The 24,690-nt window shown below is 34.0% G+C and overlaps 1 protein-coding gene across 1 annotated transcript in view; it reads right to left on the minus strand.

Moving 5' to 3' along the window:
• The window catches only part of PCLO (piccolo presynaptic cytomatrix protein), a 411,647-nt gene that overhangs the window by 95,317 nt on the left and 291,640 nt on the right, over positions 1–24,690 (minus strand). The window contains exon 11 of the mRNA XM_029928192.1: positions 15,529–15,654. Coding sequence (XP_029784052.1) covers positions 15,529–15,654 — 126 coding nt within the window. The remainder of the gene's footprint in view (positions 1–15,528; positions 15,655–24,690) is intronic.

The raw sequence follows: 24,690 nt of genomic DNA on the forward strand, positions 1-24,690 counted from the left end.
AAAGAAATAAAAAGAATTAGGTGTTATTTTATAAGAAGTGCCAATATTCTAATATTTATGTTTCAGAGAAGAATTAGCAAATAATTTACATTGGCTTGATAGGTGTTCAATAAATAACAGATGTCATTTGATGACAGAATTTCATTGCAAAAGTTCTCAATTACCTTTTCTATGTAAAATGAATTTTCAATACATATATACTTTTATACCACATATTACAATAATTGATTTTTCCAGTGAAAAATGAGAATTGCTTAGGAAGACAACAGTTTAACAGCAGTATTTGCCAACTGATGTAAAACAAAACTCAACGTTTTTCACTCCAGCTCTCTAAAATTCACGTAGAGAAATTATTTCCTCCATTTCATATGCAAAAAGAATTATAACCATAAAAACTAATGGCAATATATATTATATGAATTTCAAAGGACATTTATACATATACCAGCTAGTTATAAGAACATATATTTTTTAATGTTTATTTACTTATCTTGAGAGAAATACAGCATGAGCAGGGAAGGGGCAGGGAGAGAGGGAGAGAAAATCCCAAGCAGGCTCCACAGTATCTGCTCAGAGCATGACGCGGGGCTTGGTCTCCTGATCATGACATTATGACCTGAGCTGAAATCAAGAGTCAGACATTTAACTGACTAAGCCACTGAGGTGCCCCTAAGAAGTCCTTTTGCTTAAAAGAAATTAGATTCATTTCACTTGTGTTAATAGCATCACTATGAGACTTTGTGTTTTTTCAAGTTATTGTGCCCACCTCTTCTCATTTTATCTTCACAGCATTCCAGTAAAATAGGTAGAGTAAGTGCAACAACTATCCTTACTTTTACAAATGTGAAACCTCAGCTTTAGAAATCATATTTAATGATAGTTTCAAAAGCCAGGTCTCCTGATTCCTCATCTAAGTTCAGGAATACCTGCATCCTAAGTGCTTCTTTGCTATTTAAGATACATAGATCCTAATTATGATACATAGATCCTGAAAGTGTAAAATCAATATAAGTGAGTGTATTTAATTACAATAAAACTCATCACATCAAGTTGACAGATATTTAGTGCGTGTCAGAGAGGGGAGTAGATTCTGGGTCACCTGTGATTTCTGACATGATTTCTCCCAGTGAGGAGCAGGGGCATCATGGAAGGTAGACAAAACTCTGGATTCAGGATTGGAGAACTCCAGGGGGGCTGGTGGGTGGGGAGCTGAGAGAGGGGGGTTAAGGATGGACCAACATGAGTTTCAATAGGCCTGGTGGGTCAGAGTGAACTCAGACTCAATTCGTTTGATAATGTAAGACATAAGAGGAAAGGCTTATCATTGAAGGCATAAAATTGAAGAAGGACTATGCCTTCCCTCACCGGTGGCCCTCCCACTTTAGGAAGATTAGGGTCAATCTCATGTTTTACTCTGTAGGACTGTTATGTAGGGATTTACATTTTAAAAATATGGTGGAGTAACTTCTGGCTGACTAAATCTAAGTGCTATGTATACAAATAAATGAATGAACATATTGAGGTCATTTTCACTGGGCTGAAATTTAACATACATGTTGTGTTGTGTATGCATGTATACAGATATATGCACAGTGCAATATAATAATTTATCATTATGTCTCCATTCCTACCTTGGTCTAACAGCCACATCTCACACCAGGATTATTTCTTCAGTTTCCTAACTAAACTCTCATCTTTCTGCCCTTCACTCCTTCAAATAATTCCAGTTACAGCACTCAGACTGTTCCTATTTAAATGTCATTCAGGGTATTAAGGAGGGCGCTGTGTTGAGCACTGGGTGTTATATGTAAGTGATGAATCACTGAATTCTATTCCTGCAAAAAGTATTACACTGTATGTTAATGAACTAGAATTTAAATAAAATGTTGAGGAAAAAACAATAAATGATGTGAAAAAAATGTCATTCAGCTTGTGTGTCAGCCGAGTGGCTTCTCATCCCACACAAGCAGAAGCTGAAGTCCTAGAGGCACTTGGTAGCTCAGCTGGTTAAGCGTCTGAGTCTTGGTTTCAGCTCAGGTCACATCTCATGGTTTGTGAGATTGAGCTCTCTGTTGGGCTCTGCACTGACAGCGTGGAAGAATTCTCTCTCCCCCTCTCTCTGCTTCTCCCCTGCTTGCACTCTCTTGCACTCTACCTCTCGAAATAGAAAAATAAACATTATATAAAGAAAAGATGAATTCCTTTCAATGACCCACAGGTTTCTATCTCCTCTACTACTTGACCGTAACTTCCACTGTGCTCCCTCACATGCCCACCGGCTCCGGCTGCACTGGCCTCCTTGCTATCTCACTGTTCCTGGCACACCTGGCATGATCGTGCTCCGGGCCTTTGCCCTCTTCATTTGTCTGCTGTAATGTCAATAATTTCTGGCTCACTCTTCCTCTCCTTAGGGACTTTACTCAGTTTTGTCCTGCTTGGTAAGGCCATCTGTGATCATTCCTTCTAAATTTGCAACCCCATTCTCTGAAAGGTCGGATTTATGCTCCTTGTTATATGTCTTTCCTTACTTAGCACATTACCATTTAATACAGGGCATATTAAAAAAAAAAAAACTTTGCTCTTTTCTGTCTCACCGACTAAAATGTACAGTTCATGCTTTTCTCAATACTGTCCCCATGGGGCCATCAGAGATTGCTCTATGTAGCATGTACTAAAAAAATAAAATAAAATATAAAAATAATTGGGTCAATCATTAACCTCAGCCGACTCAAGGGCCATAATGACAGTGACCAGCATCCAGGAAAGAGCAGAAAGTAAAAGGAAACAAAAGTAGCCTAAGAGAAAATAAGAGAAATCTTATTTTCTTCCAAAGCTCATGGAACTTACTCTACATATGAAAAACCTTTCATGTGAATTTGTAGAGTGCTGACAGGAAATCCTGCAGTCCCCCAGAACATTCTCTCTGGTTTGGCACTCATTACTCTATCTGGAACATGGCAGAATGCTCTATGTTGAACTATTTTAAAAATTAACAAATGGAATAAATGAAAGACTGTAAAGATCTGTTTTAGTGCCTGGACAGTTCCTTGTCCTGGGGAGATCACAATCTACTCTTTGAAATTACCTCCAAGTTACCTGGGATTCTTTGGATGGCAGGAGCCATATCTGTAAACTCCACTTAGTGTTTTCTTGGTTCTAGTGCATGTAGAACCAACCAAAGTATTCTGAATTTCTAGCTTTCTCTTATTGAAATGTAAATAAAATGTACAGTGCCCTTCCCCACAAAAGCCATTAAAGAAATATCTTTTCTTTCCTTAAAGGAAAGGTCTTTTTTTCCTAGTATTTTGGGTTTATTTTGCATCATTTACACCCTGATCAAGTGTTGCCTTCAAAGTGAGTGCCTTCCATCCACTGCCTTTCTAGATGGTAGGTAGGCACTCTGAAAGCAGGGGGAGCATCATATTATTTTGCATCATTCTAGGATAAACCCGCAGAGATAAGTCATGGATTACATGTCGTAAACCATTTGCATCCTGCATTATTTCTGGTATTCCTCATAACACCACCTCCACTCCTTCACAGGCATCTTCTCTCTGAATTCCCTATTTATTACCTCCATCTAAACTTTAACTATATTACGAGTGCCCCCCAACAGATTCTTAAAATTCTGCAGTATGCACCTCAATATACTTCCATTAGGAACATTGCATGCAGGACTGAATTCAGACTTCACAGGGCCTGAAACTTATGCAATTTTAAGGAAAAACATGCAAGTATGAGTACAAAATTAGATACAAGTGAATTTTTGTTAAAAGGACAAAAGAAACCACAAGAAATGACAAATGCTGAAAAGGTGACCAAAGCCACAAACATTACACACTCCTTAGAACTTCCTGGAGCTTTGGCAGGGCTTGTAGAAGTCAGGGAGAGGGTCCTTTCTTTAAAGTGTCATAATTTATTCATTGTGATCTCATTTCTTTTGTCACCCCATGTAATCACTCTCACATTCTTTTTTTTTTTTTTTTTAGAAAATGTTATTTACTCATCATTTACCTTAAACTCATGGAAAATTATGCTTCATCTATATCCCCAAATACTTCCCAACTACTAACTATCTAATGAAACAAACCTCAGTGGCTCTATTATTTCATACACAAATATGTCAATATGTATTTCTAATAGATAAGGACTGCTTATTTTAAAAAGTAATCACATTATCTTATATAACTGCTTCATATTCAAATACTCATTGCTCCATTTCCATAAATATCTAAAAATTAAAAAAAATTTTAATCAGCTTTACTGAAATACAGCATACATAAAATAAGAACAGCCTATTTTGTGTATATAATGAAATGATTATTTGCAAATAAATACAGTTGTAAAACCATAACCAGAATCAAGATAGAAAATACTTCCTTCAGGCCCTGAGTTCCCACTGGCTCTTTCTTAATTTTCTCTTCCACTCAGCCTCAGCTCCAGGAAACTACCTTTCTGCTGTCACGATCAGTTACTGTTTTCTGTTGATTTCTGTTTTTATCTTTTAAGAGTTCCTTTGTTTTAGTTATTTTAGCTTAATATTCTCTTGTTTCTAGTTTCTTATGATAAAGCTTTTATAATTATTTTGGATCTTTTTTCCAAATGTAAGTACTTAAAACTATCAACATTCCTCTAAACACTCCTTTACATGCATCGAATAAATTTTGATACATTGTTTTTTCATGTTCATTTTGTTCAAAATATTTTCGAATTTCCCTTTAACTTTTTGTCTTTAACCCACAATTCTAGTGCTTGGATTTTCATTTTATCTAACATACTCAGCTTATCATGGCTCACGTACTGCTTCACCTTCTACTCCCAAACCAATTCCATCATGTTTCATCCCCAGGTTCATTTTCTCCCATGCATGTCTTCAACAGGTAAAGTGTCTCTGAAGCATGCATTATAGAAAGATCTAGTGGAGGCTCACATGCATTTAATGCTCAAGACTTGGTGAGCTCCTGTGATTTGTCAAAAGTTCCACACTAAAGGAGTTGAAGAGAAAGATTAGTCCAGATACTATAAGCCAGACATGTAACACCAGTTTTGTTCACTAACAAGATGTGTTTTCAGGGACTAATAGACCATGGAAGTTACATGAACAGACATTCATTGGATGTGTGTCCATAAATTTTCATCAGATGTGAGGTTTACTGATTAACATCCTGTTGATAAGAAGAAAAAATGAGAAGACTTTTAAAAGACTAGCCAAAAACTTTAGTTTTACAGTTAGGAGGGAATACATTTATTTTATTTTATTTTTTGTTTTTTTATTCATTCAGAGAGAGCGAGAGAGAGAGAGAGAGAGAAAGAGCGAGAGAATGAGAATCCCAAGCAGGCTCTGCACTGGCAGCACAGAGCCTGATGTGGGGCTTGAACTTATGAACCAGGGACATCATGATCTGATCTGAAACCAAGAAAGAGCCACCCCGGTGCCCTAGAAGGTAATACATATAAACATGAAATGGCTTAATTACTTCAGACATTAAGGTTTTTTGTTTTTTAATTTATTCCAGCCTGATAACCAAAACTAAAGTAATACTCTAATACAGTAGAAGTCTCTAACAATTCAGTGCTTTCTTATAGGAAGTCAGAGCTTTGTAAGAATAACAAAGCATATGAAAAATAAATATAAGTAACTGTCACTCACTCACTGTTAACTCTGTGAGACACATCTTGAAATCTCTTACTTGTGCAGATGAGATAAAAAGAAACTTAGAGAACACAAGTAACTCAACTTAGGTGATGAAGAAGGCTTGGGTCAGAGTTTTCTGACCCAAGTCAGATGCTCTGTTAATTAGAAACATTCTGTGTCCCTATAGTTCAGAGATCAAAACTGACTACAGTCAATTATCTAAGTATGTCCAGATATGGAGGACAGAGAATTCAACCTTAATATTGCAAATATTCCTCTAACCATCAAATATCTCCAAAGTGAAAGTAAACATGAAATGTTCACCACTTAACTAAAACACTGTATTTCTGGTACATTATTTATAAGTCTGATTATTATCTTAATTTCCCTACTGAGAACACCAAGGTACTAAAAGTTAAACAACATACCCAGGCGGTAAGTACAATAGCTGACTTTAAATCCTGATCTGTCTGACTTTAAAATCATTCTCCGTATATATATATATGGGATATGCTAAAGCACCGGCTGACTGAAAGGTCTGGTGTGAATATCAAAGACAGTTCCATATCCTTGCCTCCAAAATCACCACTCCAACCCACACACCCACTAAAATGTAGCCTGCTATGGCATATTGACCAGATGAATCCAGAAATTTAAGTATAGAAACAATTATTCACTAAGAAGCAGTATCATTTAGAGATATATAAATATTTCAAGGTATGCTACCTTTGTTCATAAAAGTAATCAAATTAGAGTATGGATTAGTTATACTCATCAAAAAATGTACAAGAAAGGGCAATTATTTAGTTTTTTTGATAACCTTATCAGAAATACTGTGACTCAAAGAGAATTTCAAGTGATTCATTTCAAAATAAGTGAATACAAAAGAGAAATATATTTCTTTGTCCTGGCAACACAGCTAATTTTGAATATCCTGACAAGTTAAGTATGATAGCACTGAACCCTAAAAGTAAAATAACCTACCAATCCAGGTACCCCAAATTTAAATTTTTCTTTCCATAAGATAAATTCCTAAATATCTATCAGAAAATCTTTGTATTAACATGAAATGGGATCTTTTGTCATGTGTGCCTAACACACCAGCTTAAGGAATTTTGAGAAAGCTCATGCTCATGACCAATCCGTACCTGGTTAATGCCCCTGGAACAAGACCAAGGAAGCTGACTCATCTGTGTGGTGTGTTTCTTGATCTCCAACCTTGATCACTGCCATGCCATCTGTAACATATGCCAAAAGAGCATAAGCAGAAGTAGAGACGTTCTTGCCTAGGAACATTCTCCCTTACGTTTGGAGTGTGTCTTCTAACAATGCTACTGGAATCTATCTTCCACCAGAGACTTCTTCATAATAGGGGTCTCCAGAGGCCAACTTCTGACAAAACCACCACTCCAGAAACAGCGAACCTCACCTTCACTCCAATCACTGACTGTCAACCATAAATCCAACAGCATTTTCTTGCCCGAAATCCTGTCACTTCATCTCTACAAAAAGCTAGCTAGCTGGATCAATATCACCTACAACTGAAAACAACTAGAAACTAAGAATTCCCATGAATTTGGATTTATGCCACAGGCATATTTCTAACCGAATGACATGGATAACAAAAAGGAACTTATTCTTCACAGATGCAATGGCCTGGGAGAAGCTAACTTCTCACGCAGCCCTTGCTAAGTTTAAAAGCAAGCAGTGGACGTTTTTGGTTTTAAACTTTTGCTCTCCTATTCTAGGACCCTGCTGATTCATTAAAAGGTTCATGAAGCTACATGTAGTTCTTAACATTATATTCCTATCTTGGCTCCAAACAGCTTTCCAAAAATCTTCCAAAGTTGATTTAATTATCAATAATAATAATAATAATAATAATAATAATAATATAGATACAAGTTATCTTTAAAACCAAATGATTGTGTTTGGTTCTTTGACTAAAAGATGTTTACTTCTTATGGATTTATTGTTCTCTTAAGCAAAGTGCTAAAATTTTAAAAGTATCATGCCAGTAATTTATTTCACAATTATGACATACAATACCAAGAAAAAAAAAAAGTTGAAGGGTGAGTTTAGGAAGTTCAATGATTAAATGAACCTTAGAACCAATGATCTGCACATAAAGGATTACATTTGGCCCATATATTCCCTAAACAAAATTTATTTTATTTATATGCTTTACTCTGCCTTTTCTGAGGATGCAATATTGTTTTTAAGTTGATATAAAATGACACAAAATTTTTAATAAGTTTAACAACTGCTAGGTGTTAATTTTTTGTACTGTCCTAACTTACATTATTGTACTGATTCAGGATACAATGATTAAATCTCTAGGTAGAACAAGGGTCCAGTATTGTGAATATATTTATGACTCAAATAGACATGACTCAACATAGAAAAGTTGTATAATTTTTTCTAAATTAATCTATTCCTTCAATACAATCACTATCAAGTTTCAACAGAGATTTTCCTGAAAAATGACAAGTAGATTCTGGAATGTATATGCAAGATCACAGTCAAGAATTGCCCCAAGAGTATTTGAAGAGTAGCAATATGATATATTCATCTGCCATGTGTCAGGACTAAAATAAAGATATCGTAATTAAAACAAAACGTGACACTTATGTCGGGACAGACAATAGAGCAGTAGACTAGCACAGGGGAGTCACAAAACACTCATACATGCATAAACCATCTCTCTGACAAATGGAGCATTAGAGATCAGTTGAGACTAAGGATATACCATTCCATATATGGTCCCTGGACAACTGATTATCCATACAGCGGAAGAAAAAACTTAAAGTTTCTATTCAGACCACAGATAGATTAAATTCTAAGTCTATAAGGACATTATGTAAAAAGTAAGATTTTACAATTTTCATAAGAAAATATAGAGGAATATTCTTAAAACTTTTGGGCAAGGACAATTTCATAAACAATATAGAACATATATAAAACTTAAGAGAAACAGAGGGATAAGCTCAACCATATTAAAATTTCAACCTCTGTAAAAACCAACAAAAAGACAAACTAAATATCAAACTACATACTGGGAGAAGATATCTACAGCCTACTTTCTTGACAGACGACTATATCCAGAATTTATAAATTTTCCCTAAAATTCAATTTGAGTATAAGAACTGGTCCAATTAAATAATAAAATAAAAGAACAGGCAAGTCACAGACGAGAAAAACTCAAGCGCTAACAAAATTAATAAAATTTGGAAAAATCGACTATTATTGAAAAAACCATACAACATTCCTCCTACATTATTTAACAAGATAGCCATTATAACTAGAAATTTAACTTGTGGAAGAAATTCCTGTATATAAGGAGACTACTTCAACAAATTAATTATAGCATTGTCTGAAATACTAAAAAAAACAAAAACAAAAAACTCATAAATGATTTAAATAACCATGGAATGTTTAGATTTAAGCTGTAATTGAAATGTACAATACTAGAATTCGGCCTTATAGTTAAAATAAATGAACTAGAGCCACATGTATCACTTTGGACAAATTGTATAAACTTGATATGACTCAGAGTTTGGAAAAATACATTAGGATATCATTTACACAAAATTTGATAATCAAGCAAAATAAATTCTTCTCTAGTTTATGAACACATACATCAAACTGGGAGGAAAAACAAGTGAAAGAGTAACCTCAAATCAGGTGAAGTCGGGTGAAGAGAGGTGACTATAGGAGGCTTTGATTTATATGTCCTCTTTTCCCTGAAAAATATGAAACAAATGTGGCAAAATATTGATGTAAAAAAAGTATGGTGGCTACATGGCTGTCTGTCATATTATTCTCTAAAGTTTGGGGTACACTCTAACATTTTCAACCCAAATTACAAGTGAGTGCCAGATAAGTGTTAAGGTGCATACAGCAAGCCAGAAATGCTTATTAGCTCCCCCCAGCTCCAATCCTATCAGGGAAGGTGGAAGAGAAGGTGTGGAATGTTGAACTGGGCATCTCAACAGACGGAGGAGGTGAAAAAATGTGAATAAACTGTGCGAATCTTGGGTAATTTTCCTGATGGGGGTGAGAGCTCAGGCTGAGAAAACCTACGTCCATTTCTAAGGAATGTGTACCCATCAAACCCTGACTTTTTATGGTTACTGTATAATGGATACATTCAACCACTGAGTTCTTTTTTTTTATGTTTTTTTTTTATTTATTTTTGAGAGACAGAGACAGTGAGAGCAGGGGAGGGTCAGAGAGAGAGGGAGACACAGAATCCGAAGCAGGCTCCAGGCTCTGAGCTAGTTGTCAGCACAGAGCCAGACGTGGGGCTCGAACCCACAAACTGTGAGATCATGACCTGAGCCGAAGCCAGACGCTTAACCGACTGAGCCACCCAGGCGCCCCTCAGCCACTGAGTTCTTTTAGTAATATTCACGATATTGAGAGAAAAACACACTCACCATTTAAGTGCAAATAAATCAGAAACAGATGTGTCAGGTAGCAAACAGTTCAACAGAGCACTTGCTATTTTAACTTCTAATTTAAAACTCTTCTATTTTGTGCCCTTCGCCCTCTTTCAAACCCAAAGCAAATGATGATTTGAGGCTGGAGTAGAAATGGCAGAGGAAAAAATTTTTTCCTCACACTGTGCCACAGCACAGAATGGTGCTTCATTTTCCTGAGATGAGGGTTTTTCTTCTTTATCAGTAACCGTACAATATCCCACCCCCACTCCAGAGTGCTTAATTTAAATTCAAAGCAAAGAAAAACTAAAACAAACTCCAAAAAAAAACCTAGAGTAAATTTATGTAAATTTATGAGCAGTTAAGCTCAAAGTTGTAAGGACCTGTGCCGAGAGGAAATGGTTTCTATTTTGTCAAAATTTTTGTCCTGAAAAGGTAATCAAAAGTTATATTACCAAATGTGGATGTTGTTTTAAATGTCCATGGTTCTTTATAAAGAGGAGAGTGTGACTACCTGTAATATTGTTTACTTCACAAAATTCTGTGAAGAGTAAGCTCTTAGTAAGTATACAACATCTGTAGCCAAAAATTAATTCTTTAACACTAATTTCTATATATATATATTATTTGAAATCGTGTTTTATTTGACACTGTACTAGGCACCAAGTGTGCAGAAAAAACCCTCAGTGTTAAGGAACAGGATCTTAGATCCATGCACAAGTGATACGTGCACAAATGGATGGAATGCAGAGAACTGGCCCAGGTCTGTGTCAGATTAAAAACACAAAGCCCAACAAAATCTTTGCTTGTCATGAAATATGGATAATTGTATCATGGACTCCCCAAATTTGGAGATGGTCAGAAATTTGATCTGAAAACAATATATAAAGAATGATTACTTATTTTATTTTACTTCTTTTATTTTTAAGAGAGAGAGAGTGGGAGAGGAGCAGAGAAAGAGAGGGGGACAGAGGAGCTGAAGCAGGCTCTGTGCTGGGAGATGTGAAGCGCGAACTCACAAGCTGTGACACCATGACATGGACTGAGGTGGAACGCCTAACCAGCTGAACCACCAGGCACACCCATAAAGAATTATCTTTAAAGAAAGTTTTATTCTTAAAGCATGTCACGCATTCAAAACTTCCTAAAATTGTGATCATACTGAATAGGTTTCTCTAGGTAATACAGAGAAAGGAAAATTTATTGCAGAGGACGCATCTAATGTTTTGAGGTCATTACTCAAGGTGCTGATTATACTGAACCTGGTATTGATGTTATAAATACGGGTTATAATCATTCCTTTAAAATAAACACTTAAATGGAAGTTTAAAATAGACATTTAAACATTTTAAAATTTAATATAAAACTTTTAAACATAATAAAATTTGAAATAGACATTTAAACATTTAAAATGGCAAGTCTGAAATAGACTAAGTCCAGATATTCAAGTGTGTTTTTAGATGCTCAAGTTAGTCCAAAGAGAAATAACAATATCAAAGGAGAAAATGTAACACAAAATTATACATCACTTAAAGCCCCAATACTGATGAGCAATACACAAACCCAACAGTGTTGATCTAAAACTGTTAACATTTTAATCCTAAAGCAAATAGAGACAAATAGCACTTTAGAAATTTGCATTTGTAGTTCAATTCCCCAGATGTTTTGTCTCTTTTTTAAATGGAAAATTGACTTTAAGCATTAAAATGAAGAATAATAGGTAGCCAAAGATCATTCTTTGTCCAATATTTGTTTAAGAATATTTACTAATATTGCTGAAAAATAAATTATATGGTTTGGGAAGATTATGATTACTGACTGTGTAAGTTCTTTTAGAAAATCATTACAGATTTTTGGAAAACTAAAAGACTGACTCAGGAAATTTTGATTGATGCAATGTTCTCCAGCAGCTTTTTTTTACTTTCAGAGGCTGATATAAGCCTACATTATGAGTGTATACAAATGAATTTTTTGAGAATAGCCTAATGAGTCTGCAATAATAATTATTGTCAATTATCAGCATTCTGATACACAATTCTTTCCTACATTATTTACAAGATAGACCACCTAGTTTACATAGATTTTTCAAAAAAAACACTAAATAAAAATCTCCTTTGAACATATAACCAGCACAGTGGACTCTGGAAGTATAGTGGGGGACTTCTCCCCTCCATTTAATGTTAGTTACATAATTCAGTACTTTCAAACAGTACTTTGGCTTATGATCATCAGAAAATCTACATGATTGGTCAGTATGTTTTAAATGTATAAATCCTGAGGATAAAAAGCTAGAGAAAACCTGAAAATACTCTTGCTTTTCCGAAAGTCAACAGTCAGAATCCATGCCATTGAGTGCTGTAGGAGCTTACACATGGAAGACCCTCCTGAGCCTGAAAAGTCTATTGTAAGACAAATAACCAAACTTAGGAAAAACCATAGAGCCAACCTGTGTTTTAACAAGAGCGTCATTGTATGGAGTGGGGGGAAAATGTAGTCTAAGAATTCTGTGGTCAACCAAATGTCATTCCGGTATATTTTAAATCAAGCAGAAGACAATTTTAAATCATAAAGGCTCAGAGTATACACTTTTGTATTTAGAAATGCAGAATGATGCACTTGGAAGAAACGAAATCAATTCCTAAGTCTACCGGGAATTCATTCTACAGACAGAGAAGTAAAATTAAATACACACAAGTACATGTTTTATCTATCTATATCTACATATTTATGTATATATTTTTTCCTTAGAAAGAATCTCAAACTACGGAGAATTAACAGTCTATATTGCCTTCAATAAATAAAAGTTTGTGATGGCCATAAAAATTTTTAAATATTAAAAAATCCACAAGACTCCAGTGATACACATTTGGTATTACCTCACATCAGACATAAAAATCAGAGTTGTGTCTTAACCAATATACTGCTCTGAAATTGCATGATAATCTATTAGAGACTGAAGGTGATGGTTCCAAGAATGCCATGTATGAATAAAACACCCAGATACAGACAAAACAAAAACTACGTAAGTATAAATACATATAGATATGTATCCAGAAATAAATTGGTCAAACAATATTTTCCTTGTGTATTCCCATTTGGACTGACCTTCTAGTCAGTTCATCTTTGGACATTAAAGGAATGAACCTTATTATTTTTGCCTGGTAGTACAGAGCCTTGTGTATGGAAGAAAAGTGATTTCTTGTATGTTAAAGTAACTTCTTAAAATATTTAATATTTCAAAAGTAGGATCTAAGTATTGAACCAAGACAGCATCATGAATCTAAGAGAAATACTGTCAAGCGTTTTATTAAAGACCTATGTTGTAAAAGTCAATTAAGCGAAGCAGGATATCGTAAATAACAAATTATGGGTATGCATTATACAATTGGACTCTAACCAGAGGATCTACACTCACAGAAAGGTCTGGTTTGGCATTTTGGCAAATATTTGCAAGAATTAATAATTAATTAAAATAAAATCTTAAATAATATACATGTAGCTTTTAATGATTTCCCACTCAACCCAATTAGATAAACTGAAAAACCAATGGTTCCAAAAATAATGAAAATTTTAGTGGCAGTTTGAGCTTGTGAAATCACAAATGTATCTATAGACTTAAAAAATGGCCGCATAGGCTACGAAGTACAAAGAATATCATTTCATCACAATATGCTTCACTGAAAATGTCTTTCAAATCACCCTGATTTGTAATTTTTGCCAGTTTCCATGGTGTAATTACAGACAAGAGTATGAAAATTTATCTGTATTTAGGTATCTTTGAAAAACTATAAAACAAACAGTTGCTGCAATTTTTATTTTAAAATAAAAACAGCATATACCTTTCCTTCTGGAGTATGCTGTATGAAAGTGGTCATCTGACTCCATTGTTAAAAATGGTCTCAATTGAAAAGAAAAAGGTCTCAATTTCTACAGTTTAAGTAGACTGCAACATCAAAGAGTAGCATCAGGCATGATGGGATTACTGTTATAGAAACTTTGTACAGACTCAGTAGTTTGCTCAGAATTATTATACCTTGATTCATATAGTTTTTACTTCTTTTAGCTATCTGGCTAATTCTCCTACCTCCCTTTCCCTGTTTTATGTAGGACATTGGAATATTTTTAAAAATATGCTTTCAGTTACATATTAGGGGATGTCCTGGTAATCTGGTATTCTGAAAACCAAGAAGCAGATAACCAAGGAAACAGGCCTGATTTATCACACTGATCTGTTTCCACATTCTGAATCCTCCCACCAAGACCAGTTCAAGCCATCAATGTGAATCACCGAATGTGGTTAGGAAGAGCATATCTTAGTTGGTATCAGCTGGCTCCACTATTCATGCGTGATGAATAAATAACACCTAAAATTCTGTTTATTCTAATAATCTATCAAAATCCCCAGGGACATTTTGGGGAGGTTCCAATACAATGAAGAAAATAACAGTGAATCATTTTAGCATAATTAAAATTTTAAACAACAGACAACATTTTATAAAATTAGGAAATGACTACAATAACCCCACCTTCCAAATGAGTATTTTATTTAGAGTAAATAAAATGATAGGCTGAATCTGTTTTGTGATAAAACAATATTCATTATAAATAGTATCACTGAAAGCTTGCAAGCTATATGTTAGAGTTTAGAAAATGCAAACAACCATATATTCTAATTAACAAGTGAAAATAATCATTTTGCATTTTGAGAACCGAACATGTTATAACATTTGAAAGAAACTAATAAAATATGTTTTACAGCCCTTTAGATAGATCTGTAAAGTTCATTATTTTAACATGTTTTTGATGTAATAAGGTGGATAGTACCTAAAAGTAGATAGTAACCTAGCACAGGAGTTGGTAATTTTTTTCTGTAAAGAGCCACAGAATATATATTTTAGTTTTTGTACACCATTTCATCTCTGTCATGAATGTAGTACTTTTTGTAGTGGGAAAATGCCCATGTTCAACATGTAAATTCATGATCCTGGCTGTGTTCCAAGAAAACACTCTTTAAAGAAACAAACAGCAGATAGATTTGGCCTGTGGGCTGTTCATAGTTTGCTGACCCAACTTTAGTGTGCAATGAAATCATGTGGTATTTTTACAGCTCTGATTTCAATATAAATTTTCTTAGTATTTATAAAAAATGAATCCTAGTAACCAAAGTGGTTTTAATAATATTGCCTAAGTCAGTAAACAATATTGACTAATTAGTGCTTCTTAAATAAGATATTCCCAGAGCAAACTTAACTGCCAAAAGGACAATGCAATTGAAAAGAAATTGAATATAGTTGTGAACACATTTTCTTTTATATTACTATACCAAAATTTCATAACCATGAGAAGAGAGGGTTACCTAGACAGTAAACAAAGAGAAAACTTGCATATTAAATTAAAATATATTTAATATAAGTATGATCATTTAGTCAACAATGAAATCCCTATTCTTACCTTCCATAAGTTTCCCTGTCTGTTCTGCACTTCCTCCAGGAAGAATTTTGGCAATATAGGCTCCAATTTCTCCATTGTGTCCAGGGATTTCTTTGCCACCCACAATTTTAATTCCTAATCCATTACCTGTATTGAAAAAGTAGAAAATTACTAGTAATAATTTAAAGGGACAACAGTTACCATGAGTTATAAGGGGCACAAAAAAATGGGCTGTCGTGCCCAGAAGCTATCTGCAACCTGAATGTTGGGACTGGACACCAATAACAAAAGGACATTGTTCTGAATTAAAGAGCACTTGATATGAAATAGGATATTATGAGATTTTTATAGAATCTACAATGAATCCCCTGATATTAAAAAAAATTTTGAATTCAATGATATAGAACACTGTAGAACAAATAACTTTGACCAGATACTTTGTAAAAATATTGTATAAAGATATTCTCAGTATAAGAAACTCCGGAGCATACATTCACTTATGGAACTGAGGAGCATTTCACTTAAAAAGGCAGTAATAGCTATCATAAATTGAGAAGACATGAATCAATCATAAATGATTACAACTGATAAAATCAAAATACAATAATAATTTATGAATTACTATTCACTTTTTAGCCTTAACTCATCAATTAACATTGTGCATTAACATGGCAGTTATTGCAAGACAACATAAAATTCTTGACTAATAAACAACTTAGTAAACTTTTTTATTTCATAAAATAGATTTTTCTGTAATTAGCTACATGGATAAAAAGATGAAGAATGATTATTATGTGAAAATGAATTGTGATAGAAATGAACTGTTGATGTTTTAAGTTTATACTTACTTTATAATCACCTAAAATTAGCAAGTGAATATATATAGCATCGGATATATTTTTGTTACTAATGCCAAGGATATTTTAAAAGTACTAAAAGAAAGCAGAACTCTTCTTAAATCAAGATACAATTAATTATTTCTTTAAATTAACATTCTTTCTATTCAGTGATTAAAGGCCCACTTTCAACTCTTTCAAAATCTCTAAATTTTAAAAGCCAGCTTTCTTACACATCCTGTTTTCTTCCCACTTTACTCTTCAAAAGAATAATATGGTAAACATCCATATAGTACAAACATTCAACAACCAGTAGCGCGGGGTTATGGAGTGCTGGGAGCCACCTCTGAAGTAAGGCAGGTTTGCAAGGCCGCCCACCTTCCCACCTGTGTCTGCACCCACTCAACCCCCACTCAACCCCCGCTTGAGCACTGACCCCCAAGGCACCTGACTGACTGATCTCAGGAGTGACTTGCCTTCTTATGTTAAAAAAGTGTGAATTGTACCTTGTGAAAAAACTTGCTATAGGAGTTTCTTCTTTTGTGATTATAGGAGCAAATGTTACATTTCCTGAGAACACGTTTCCTCCCCTCAGAAAACAGGCTATTGACCTCTGCTCACAAAGACCTAACTCTTGCTTTTGCTATGCTAAAAACTTTGCCTAGTATTTGAATGCTAAAGATCCCTTCCTATCCCATATGATAAACATCTAGTCAGCTATTGATAAAGGTTATGCATGAGTCTTCCACATATCTATGTTCTGGGAAATGTTTACATACCAAAGAATTTGTTATCATAAATTATTGTCTAAGGCAATTGCCACTTCTGTTTTGTACCCCATACATTTTTTCAATAAGTAAAGCTGACTCTTGGGTCAGGGTAAAGTAGCCTGCCTCCTGATCAGAAAGAAAGCCCAGGCTCTCACTCTCTTTCCCCAGACACCCTTCATCCCTCAGGGAGCCCTGGACCTGCTGGAGCTGGACTCTGGCCATGGAGCCCTTCTGCCATTTATGCGGGATATACTTCGGTAAAACGTCATTTCCAGGTTATTAGGTATTTCCAAATGAACTGCCTCTCTCCTTTTCTTCCTCCCCTACTTCCTTGTTTTTATGCTCTTTTCTCCCTCTCTTTCCTTCCTACTTGCTCCCTCTTTCTACTTTTCTACCAGGGTAAGGGTTCTGAAGATTGAGTCTCAAAACAAAAACAAAAACCAAACAAATCAACCGTATGCATCTTAGTTTCCTGCTTTTGTCAATGGGTCAGAGTTAAATAAGATACTAGCTTTCTGTGGCCTCACTTATGAAGCTTTTCTGTCACCAGTTTCTTGGTCCATTTCTGCCACCATTAGTAGAGATTAATCTAAATACACATAGAATATAACTGGGTGACTTCAGAACGTCATCCAGGATTGATTGTAGAGTAAGATACAAATTAGGGAGATACAAACAAAGGGAAACAGATGAAGATGTTATTATCCACTCTTTATTCAACTAATTTAGCCACTTTTTTTAGTGTGTTAAGGATATTTTGGAAATTACAAAATGAGAGTTTTAAAATAGCTGGCCACAAAATTTAACTGTTAAAAGTAATAATAGTTTATTAAAGATGTGGTTTCACTTCATGACTGAATCACTCAGAGCTGTAATTTACCACTTGCTAAACTTTTCATAAAAACGCACACAGATAATGAATTTCTAATGTGGTTGGTGTATCCATATCAATTTTAAGACATGGACAGTCTGAGATCCCAAAAGATGACTTATGACATTTCCTTAGCATATAGGCATATGTTCAAGATCATTCTTTATATCAAAATTTATTATAATGCTACACTTAGAAGAGTACAGTAGAGTGCTCAGTGATTTGGTTTTACTGATTTCTTTTAAGCTTAAAAAATAAAATATAAACATAGCCCATGAAAAACAATTTCAGCATTATATAATAAATGGCATTTCATATACTCAGAATCTACACATGGAATTATTACACCTTGTAAAGATAGAGCTAAAAGAGTAGTTATGGAGCTCTAAAATCTATTAATTGGTATAAGTGACTATATTTAAAGATTTGGTTATAGTTTCATTCTTTAGATGAAAATGCCTTAAGGGATAAGCAGTTGGATTCCTAGTACCATTTGATTTTTGATGAATGAATACACCTAGAACCCTGTAGTCAAGGATCAGTGAAAGAAAATTATAATTATATCCATTATAAAGTAACACAATGCAGCATTCATTTAATTTTGTAAAATATACATCCTCATACCACTTAATTCTCATACTCAAAACAGCTTACAAGTACATGTTATATGCCTTAGTATCTTTGGTAAAATGAAAGGAATGTACAGCCAAGACAATACTGTGAGAAATGAAATTTTATATATAAAGAAACCACTGCAAGCACACAGTAAATTTTCCAGAATTCCTGTTGCTTTGGTTGACATTGCTGTACTTGCTGCTATCATTTTTCATGTATATAATAAAGTAACATAGAAATATTAAAAATTATGATAAAATAATATAGAAAATAAAAAGACTCAGAAAGTATAATGTTTTGTTTTTGCTTATGTTATAGTAGTTACATGCATCCTAGTGGGGACAAAATAAGTTTATTTTATATGATTTCTAATTATTTAAACTTGGAAATTTTGACTTAACATTTCTATAGCTTTAACTTTGATATGTAGTAAATGCAGATAAACTAACAAAAATACTTCTATAAAGATAAAATACACCCTCTCACATCTAAATTGCAGAATGCAACAGAAGATTTGGAAAACTCAAGAAGCAACATTAATTTTTCTCTGAAATGCTTATATTTAAATGGTCCTTGATAAGTGATGTTTATATATTATCACTGTTTTTCAACTTTTGACAAATCTTTATCAACTTAAAATCCTTTCAACTCTCTGCTTCTATTCTATCTCAAAACGTTAATAAAATGCTTCCCTAGTTAGATGCCTTGAAAATACAATGGTTTTGCCCAAGTGAACAGCATGGCAGGTAGAGAGACCAAAGAGAACACGAAGCTTTAAAAAAAGGTTGTCAGAAATTACAGTAATTTCACAACAGATAAGCAGAGATGTTACTAAGGGGGTCTTACAGAGAAGTCTAACTTTCAAAAATCTTTTGAAGTATGTAGGGAATATTTACAAGAAAAGAGTTCAGCGATGAAGGTAGCAAATCATCTGGAAAAAGTATTGCCGTAATAACCTTAGGATTACAATTTAAATATACCAGTCTTTTCAAATCTCTATGTATGTTTTAATTATGTGGTAAGAATACTATCACGTAGTCACTTTTAATGTTCCAGTCCAAGATGACAACATAGGAGGCTCCTGAACTCACCTCGTCCCATGGACACACCGAATCTACAGCTACACGTGGAGCAATTCCCTCTGAAAAAAATCCAGAAACTAGCTGAGTGACTCCTACATAATGGGTCAAAGAGAAAACAAAACAAAACAAAACAAAACAAAAAGCCACATCAAAACAGGTTTGGCACACCTTCAACTACTGGGAGCCATTAAGAACAAAGAAAGCAGTTTAAGCAATCATTAAGATTTAAGAGACAACCAAGAGCACAGGCCAGGCTGAATCATAATGTTTACATTTCTTTAACATTTGTGTATTTTAGAGAAACAGACGCAGAGTACCAGGAGAGAGAGAGACAGACAGACAGACAGAGAATCTGAAGCAGGCTCCAGGTTCTGAGCTGTCAGCATAGAGCCTGACATGGGGTTGGAATCCACAAACCAGGAGATCATAACTTGAGGTAAAGTCTGAAGTTGAACACTTAACTGACTAAGCCACTCAGGCACCCTCGAATCATAATGTTTAAATCCTACATGAAACCACTGCATCAAGCCTACAAGCAATGATTGTTTTATCTAATGCTTATAAACCAACTCAGAGAGTCAAAAAAATTGAAGAAACAGGGAAATGTGTTCCAAACAAGAGAACAAGATAAAACTTAAGAGAAGGACCTTAATACAATGAAGAAAAGTTGATATGAAGTTCCAAATAATGTCATAATGATGTTCAATGAAGTTAGGAGAACAATGCATGAACAAAGTGAAAATTTCAACAAACAGAATATATAAGAAAGTACCACACAGAAATCACAGAGCTGAAGAATAAAATAAACAAACTGCCAAATTCATAGAGGGGTTTCATATCACACCAAGGAAGTGGAGAAAAGATAGATTAACTTGAACACAGGGCAGTGAAAGTCACCTAAGAGGAGGAGCAATGAGGAAAAAGAATGAAAAAGAGTGAAAATAGATTAAAGGATTCATGAAATACCACCAAAATGAAAGTCAACCTATAGAATAGGAAAGAATATTTACAAATCACATCCCTGATAAGGGGTTAATATAAAAAATATAAAAACATATATATGTGTATATATATACACACACACACAAAACTCAGTAGCAAACAGATAAACAATCTGATTTAAAAATAGGCAGAAAAACTAGACATTTTTCCAAAAAGGCATACAAATGCCATAAGGTATGTGAAAAGGTGCTCAATATCATGAATCATTCAGGAAATGCAAACAAAGCCAAAATGTGATATAATACCACACATCTGTTAGATTAGCAATCATCAAAAATACAAGAGATAACCAGTGTTGGCAAAGATGTGGAGAAAAGGGAACCCTGGTGTACTGCTGGAGGGAATGTAAATTGGTTACACTCACCACAGAAAACTGTATGGAGCTTTCTCAAATATTAAAAATAGAACTATCCTATGATCCAGTAATCCCAGTTCTAAGTGTATATCCAAAGGATGTAAAACAGGCTATCAAAGAGATATCTGTACTACCATGTTCATTATAGCATTATTCACAATAGCTAAGATATGAAAACAACTTAAGTGTTTAGTGACAGATGACTGGATAAAGAAGATGTGGTGAATATAATACACACACTCAAACACCACACACACACACACACACACACACACACACACACACACACTCAAAGGAATATTATTCAGCCATGAGAATAAGGGAAATCCTGCCATTTGGGACAATGGAGATAAACCTTGAGGGCATTATGCTCAGTGAAATAAATTAGAGAAAGACAAATATTACATCACATATATGTGTGGGGGAAAAATTCAAACTTATAGAAACAGAGAGTGGAAAAGTGGTTGCCAGGGGCTATCAGATGAAAAAGGTCTGAAGATCTAATGTAAAACATTGTGACTATGGTTTTAACACTGTATTGTATCAGTGAAATTTACTAAGAGAGTAGAAATTAAATGTTCCTACATACACACCAAACTATAAATACCTGAGGTGATGAATGTCTTAATTAACTAGATGGGAGGGATCCTTTCACAATATATACGTAAGTCAAATCCTCACAGTGTGCACTTTAAATATCTTACAAATTTATAAGTCCATGATACATCAATAAAGTTGAAATAAAACACAAATAAAATAAGCTGTGTATAAAACAAACATAAACATATTAAGGAAAAATCTTTATATTTGTATTTAAATTTAAAGCTTAAATCTAGTTTAAATTATCTGTTTATTAACATGTTACATTACAAGCTCTGGTATTTTAAAGTTTTAAAAAGAAAGTTTTTTTCACCTTAATAATATATGAAATATTATGATACTATAATGATTAGACCATTAAATTTAGACAAAATTAAAATCTTTGGTTCATTTTGACACTATCACATGTTACATCTAAGCAACAGCAAAAGGATAATTTTATAAGGGAACATACTATCTTATGAATAGAAGTCTTGGAGTTTATTATTCACAATAATCTCAAGATAATGGCAAATTGCAATTTAGTCATGCCATTCATTGGGCTGAAGAAGAAGAAAGATTATCTATATAAATATTAATGCTAATGAAGTATGAAGGATAATGAAAAATTCTCCAAACAATAGTTCAATTAAACCTATTTTTATAGTTTACACATTAATTATAATCCTGAGTGAGGCTATGACATTTATTTTTATATTCTTTCACCTACTAATTTCAGTTATAAATTATCTATGTAAACATTTAGGAAAATAAACCAACTTATATTAAAAACATAGTAATTTCCTCTTAGTGTCTTATCAAATGTTACATTAATTCATTAATACTTCAATCTAAAGACCTAAAGAATATTTTTCATTACTTCACTATTTTCCTTTATCTTTACTAGTTTTTACTCTTTCTGAGAAAAACATTACTATAAATACAACAGATACCAATTATCTTAATAGCAATCCCTACTTACTGTTTCCAACAGCATCAAAAAGGAAACATCACATTAGTACCAAATCTAATCTGACTCTAAACCTCAGTCTACAAATTACAAACTCAACTATTCCCATTACCTTTTTCTATACAGCCAATTGTTGTATAGAATCCTTTTTTTTGGTTTGTTTTAAATATATACCCTTTACGTATATGAAAGACTCAAAGAGAATATTTGTCACATTTCCATGAAAAAAGTTCACTTTTGTCTTTTCTAATGCAATGTTAGTTAATAGTAAGGTAAAAATGTTACACAAAGCATGTATAGAAGGCTATTCATACCACAGCACAGTAGAGGAGATGGGTCCACAATGAATTGCCCCATGACCAGCCAATGGCATCAGAAATAACAAAGACACACACACACACACACACACACACACACACACACACACACACACACCTTCCATATATATACACACATATAGATATAAAAGATTACATATATGCAAAAAAGTCACAAATAAATATCAAAAGACACTGGCAGTCTGGTCTTGTTGATCAACATCTTTCAAATCAAAGATAGTTTTGTATACTGGTAATGTAATTTTATTAAGGATACATGTTTTCTCTTCCTGAAATACTTTAGAAATAATCTCCACCAAGAAATTTCCTAGGACTGCCACACTTAAAAAAATCATGTTTTGTTCATTCAATAACAGAGGATTTTTTTCTTTATTTTGGCTTATATAAGGCAAATGCAAAATTAGAATCATAAAGACAAAAAATGTGAGGGGTTTGCATGATACTTCGATAGAAGGAAATAATTTTTAAAAATTCATTTAGCATTACTTCCAAAATGAAGTAATTCTTTGATATGAAATTTGATGTTACAAAATAGAAGACTGGATCAATTTATAGATATGGCCTTAATGTTTACTTGTTTAGAAGCTGATCTTATGATGACATCCTAGGGCTGGCAGTGGCGTCATTTACTATATACGTTAAAGAAAATATTTGTATTGGGAAACACTCATGTAACCCTATTGGTAGAAATAAATTAATTTAAACTCATAACACTATAATGTTATGATGAGTTCTCCAAAATAAGTGCCAGTTTTTTTTAAATAAAAGATTAAGTAGGAAGAAAAATACTATTGTAGTTAAAAACTTATGAATAAATGTTCCTTTTGTACTTCTGGAAATACCATAAGAATGTGGCAGACATATTTTATCTTGACTGCCAATGAGTCACGTTGAATGTAGGAGAAACATGTGATTTGGTTCTAACCAAAAGCAGCTGACAAAGGTAATGATTATATTCCCTAGACCATTAAGACGAGAGTTTTCTGCTGGCCCTGAAGAAGTAACCCACCATGTGTGAGAGGGTAAGAGAGGGAACCACTAGGCGAGATGCTGAGGAGCTTCTAGATGCTGAGAGTGGCTAGGCTGACAGCCAGGGAGAAAAGGGGAGCCTAGTTCCATAATGGGAGGAACTGAATTCTTCCAATAACCACACTAGTCTGGAAGAGTATTCCCAAGCTCCAGAACAGACTGCAGCCTAGCCAAAATGTAGACTGCAGCATTGTGAGGTCCTGACCAGAGATTCCAGGTAAGCTGTGCCTGGACTTCTTGACCCAAGAAAACTGTGAGATACTAAAGGTGTGCTGTTTTAAGCCATTAAATTTGTGTTAATTTGGTACACATCAATAGAAAATACAAAGATAAAAGTTGTTTTCTGTGCACACAGTATATATGAACATTACCTTGGGAGCAAAACTTGGGAGACATTTGTGTTTATAGAAGTTACCACAGTGAACAGTAGCAGAAGTTAGGAATGAAAGGGAATATAGGGCATGAAAAAAGCACTTATTTCCTGCATAAACAGAGGAAGAGCTGGGGTCTGCAATGCCAAAGTTCTGGTATAAAATGCATAGCAAGCATACAGCCATCTAGGCAATACTCAATACATAACAATGAATATTGAATGGACAAATGCTAAAATACACATTTTCCTCCAAGTCGGTCTAATTCATCAATGATAAGGGTGTTAAAAGTAATATAATTGTATTCTATCCTATTCTTAGAAAATGCTTTAAAATTACATCATTTCTTTGGATATTAAAAGAAA

Source organism: Suricata suricatta, chromosome 2, assembly GCF_006229205.1.
Source record: "Suricata suricatta isolate VVHF042 chromosome 2, meerkat_22Aug2017_6uvM2_HiC, whole genome shotgun sequence".
Taxonomy (NCBI): domain Eukaryota; kingdom Metazoa; phylum Chordata; class Mammalia; order Carnivora; family Herpestidae; genus Suricata; species Suricata suricatta.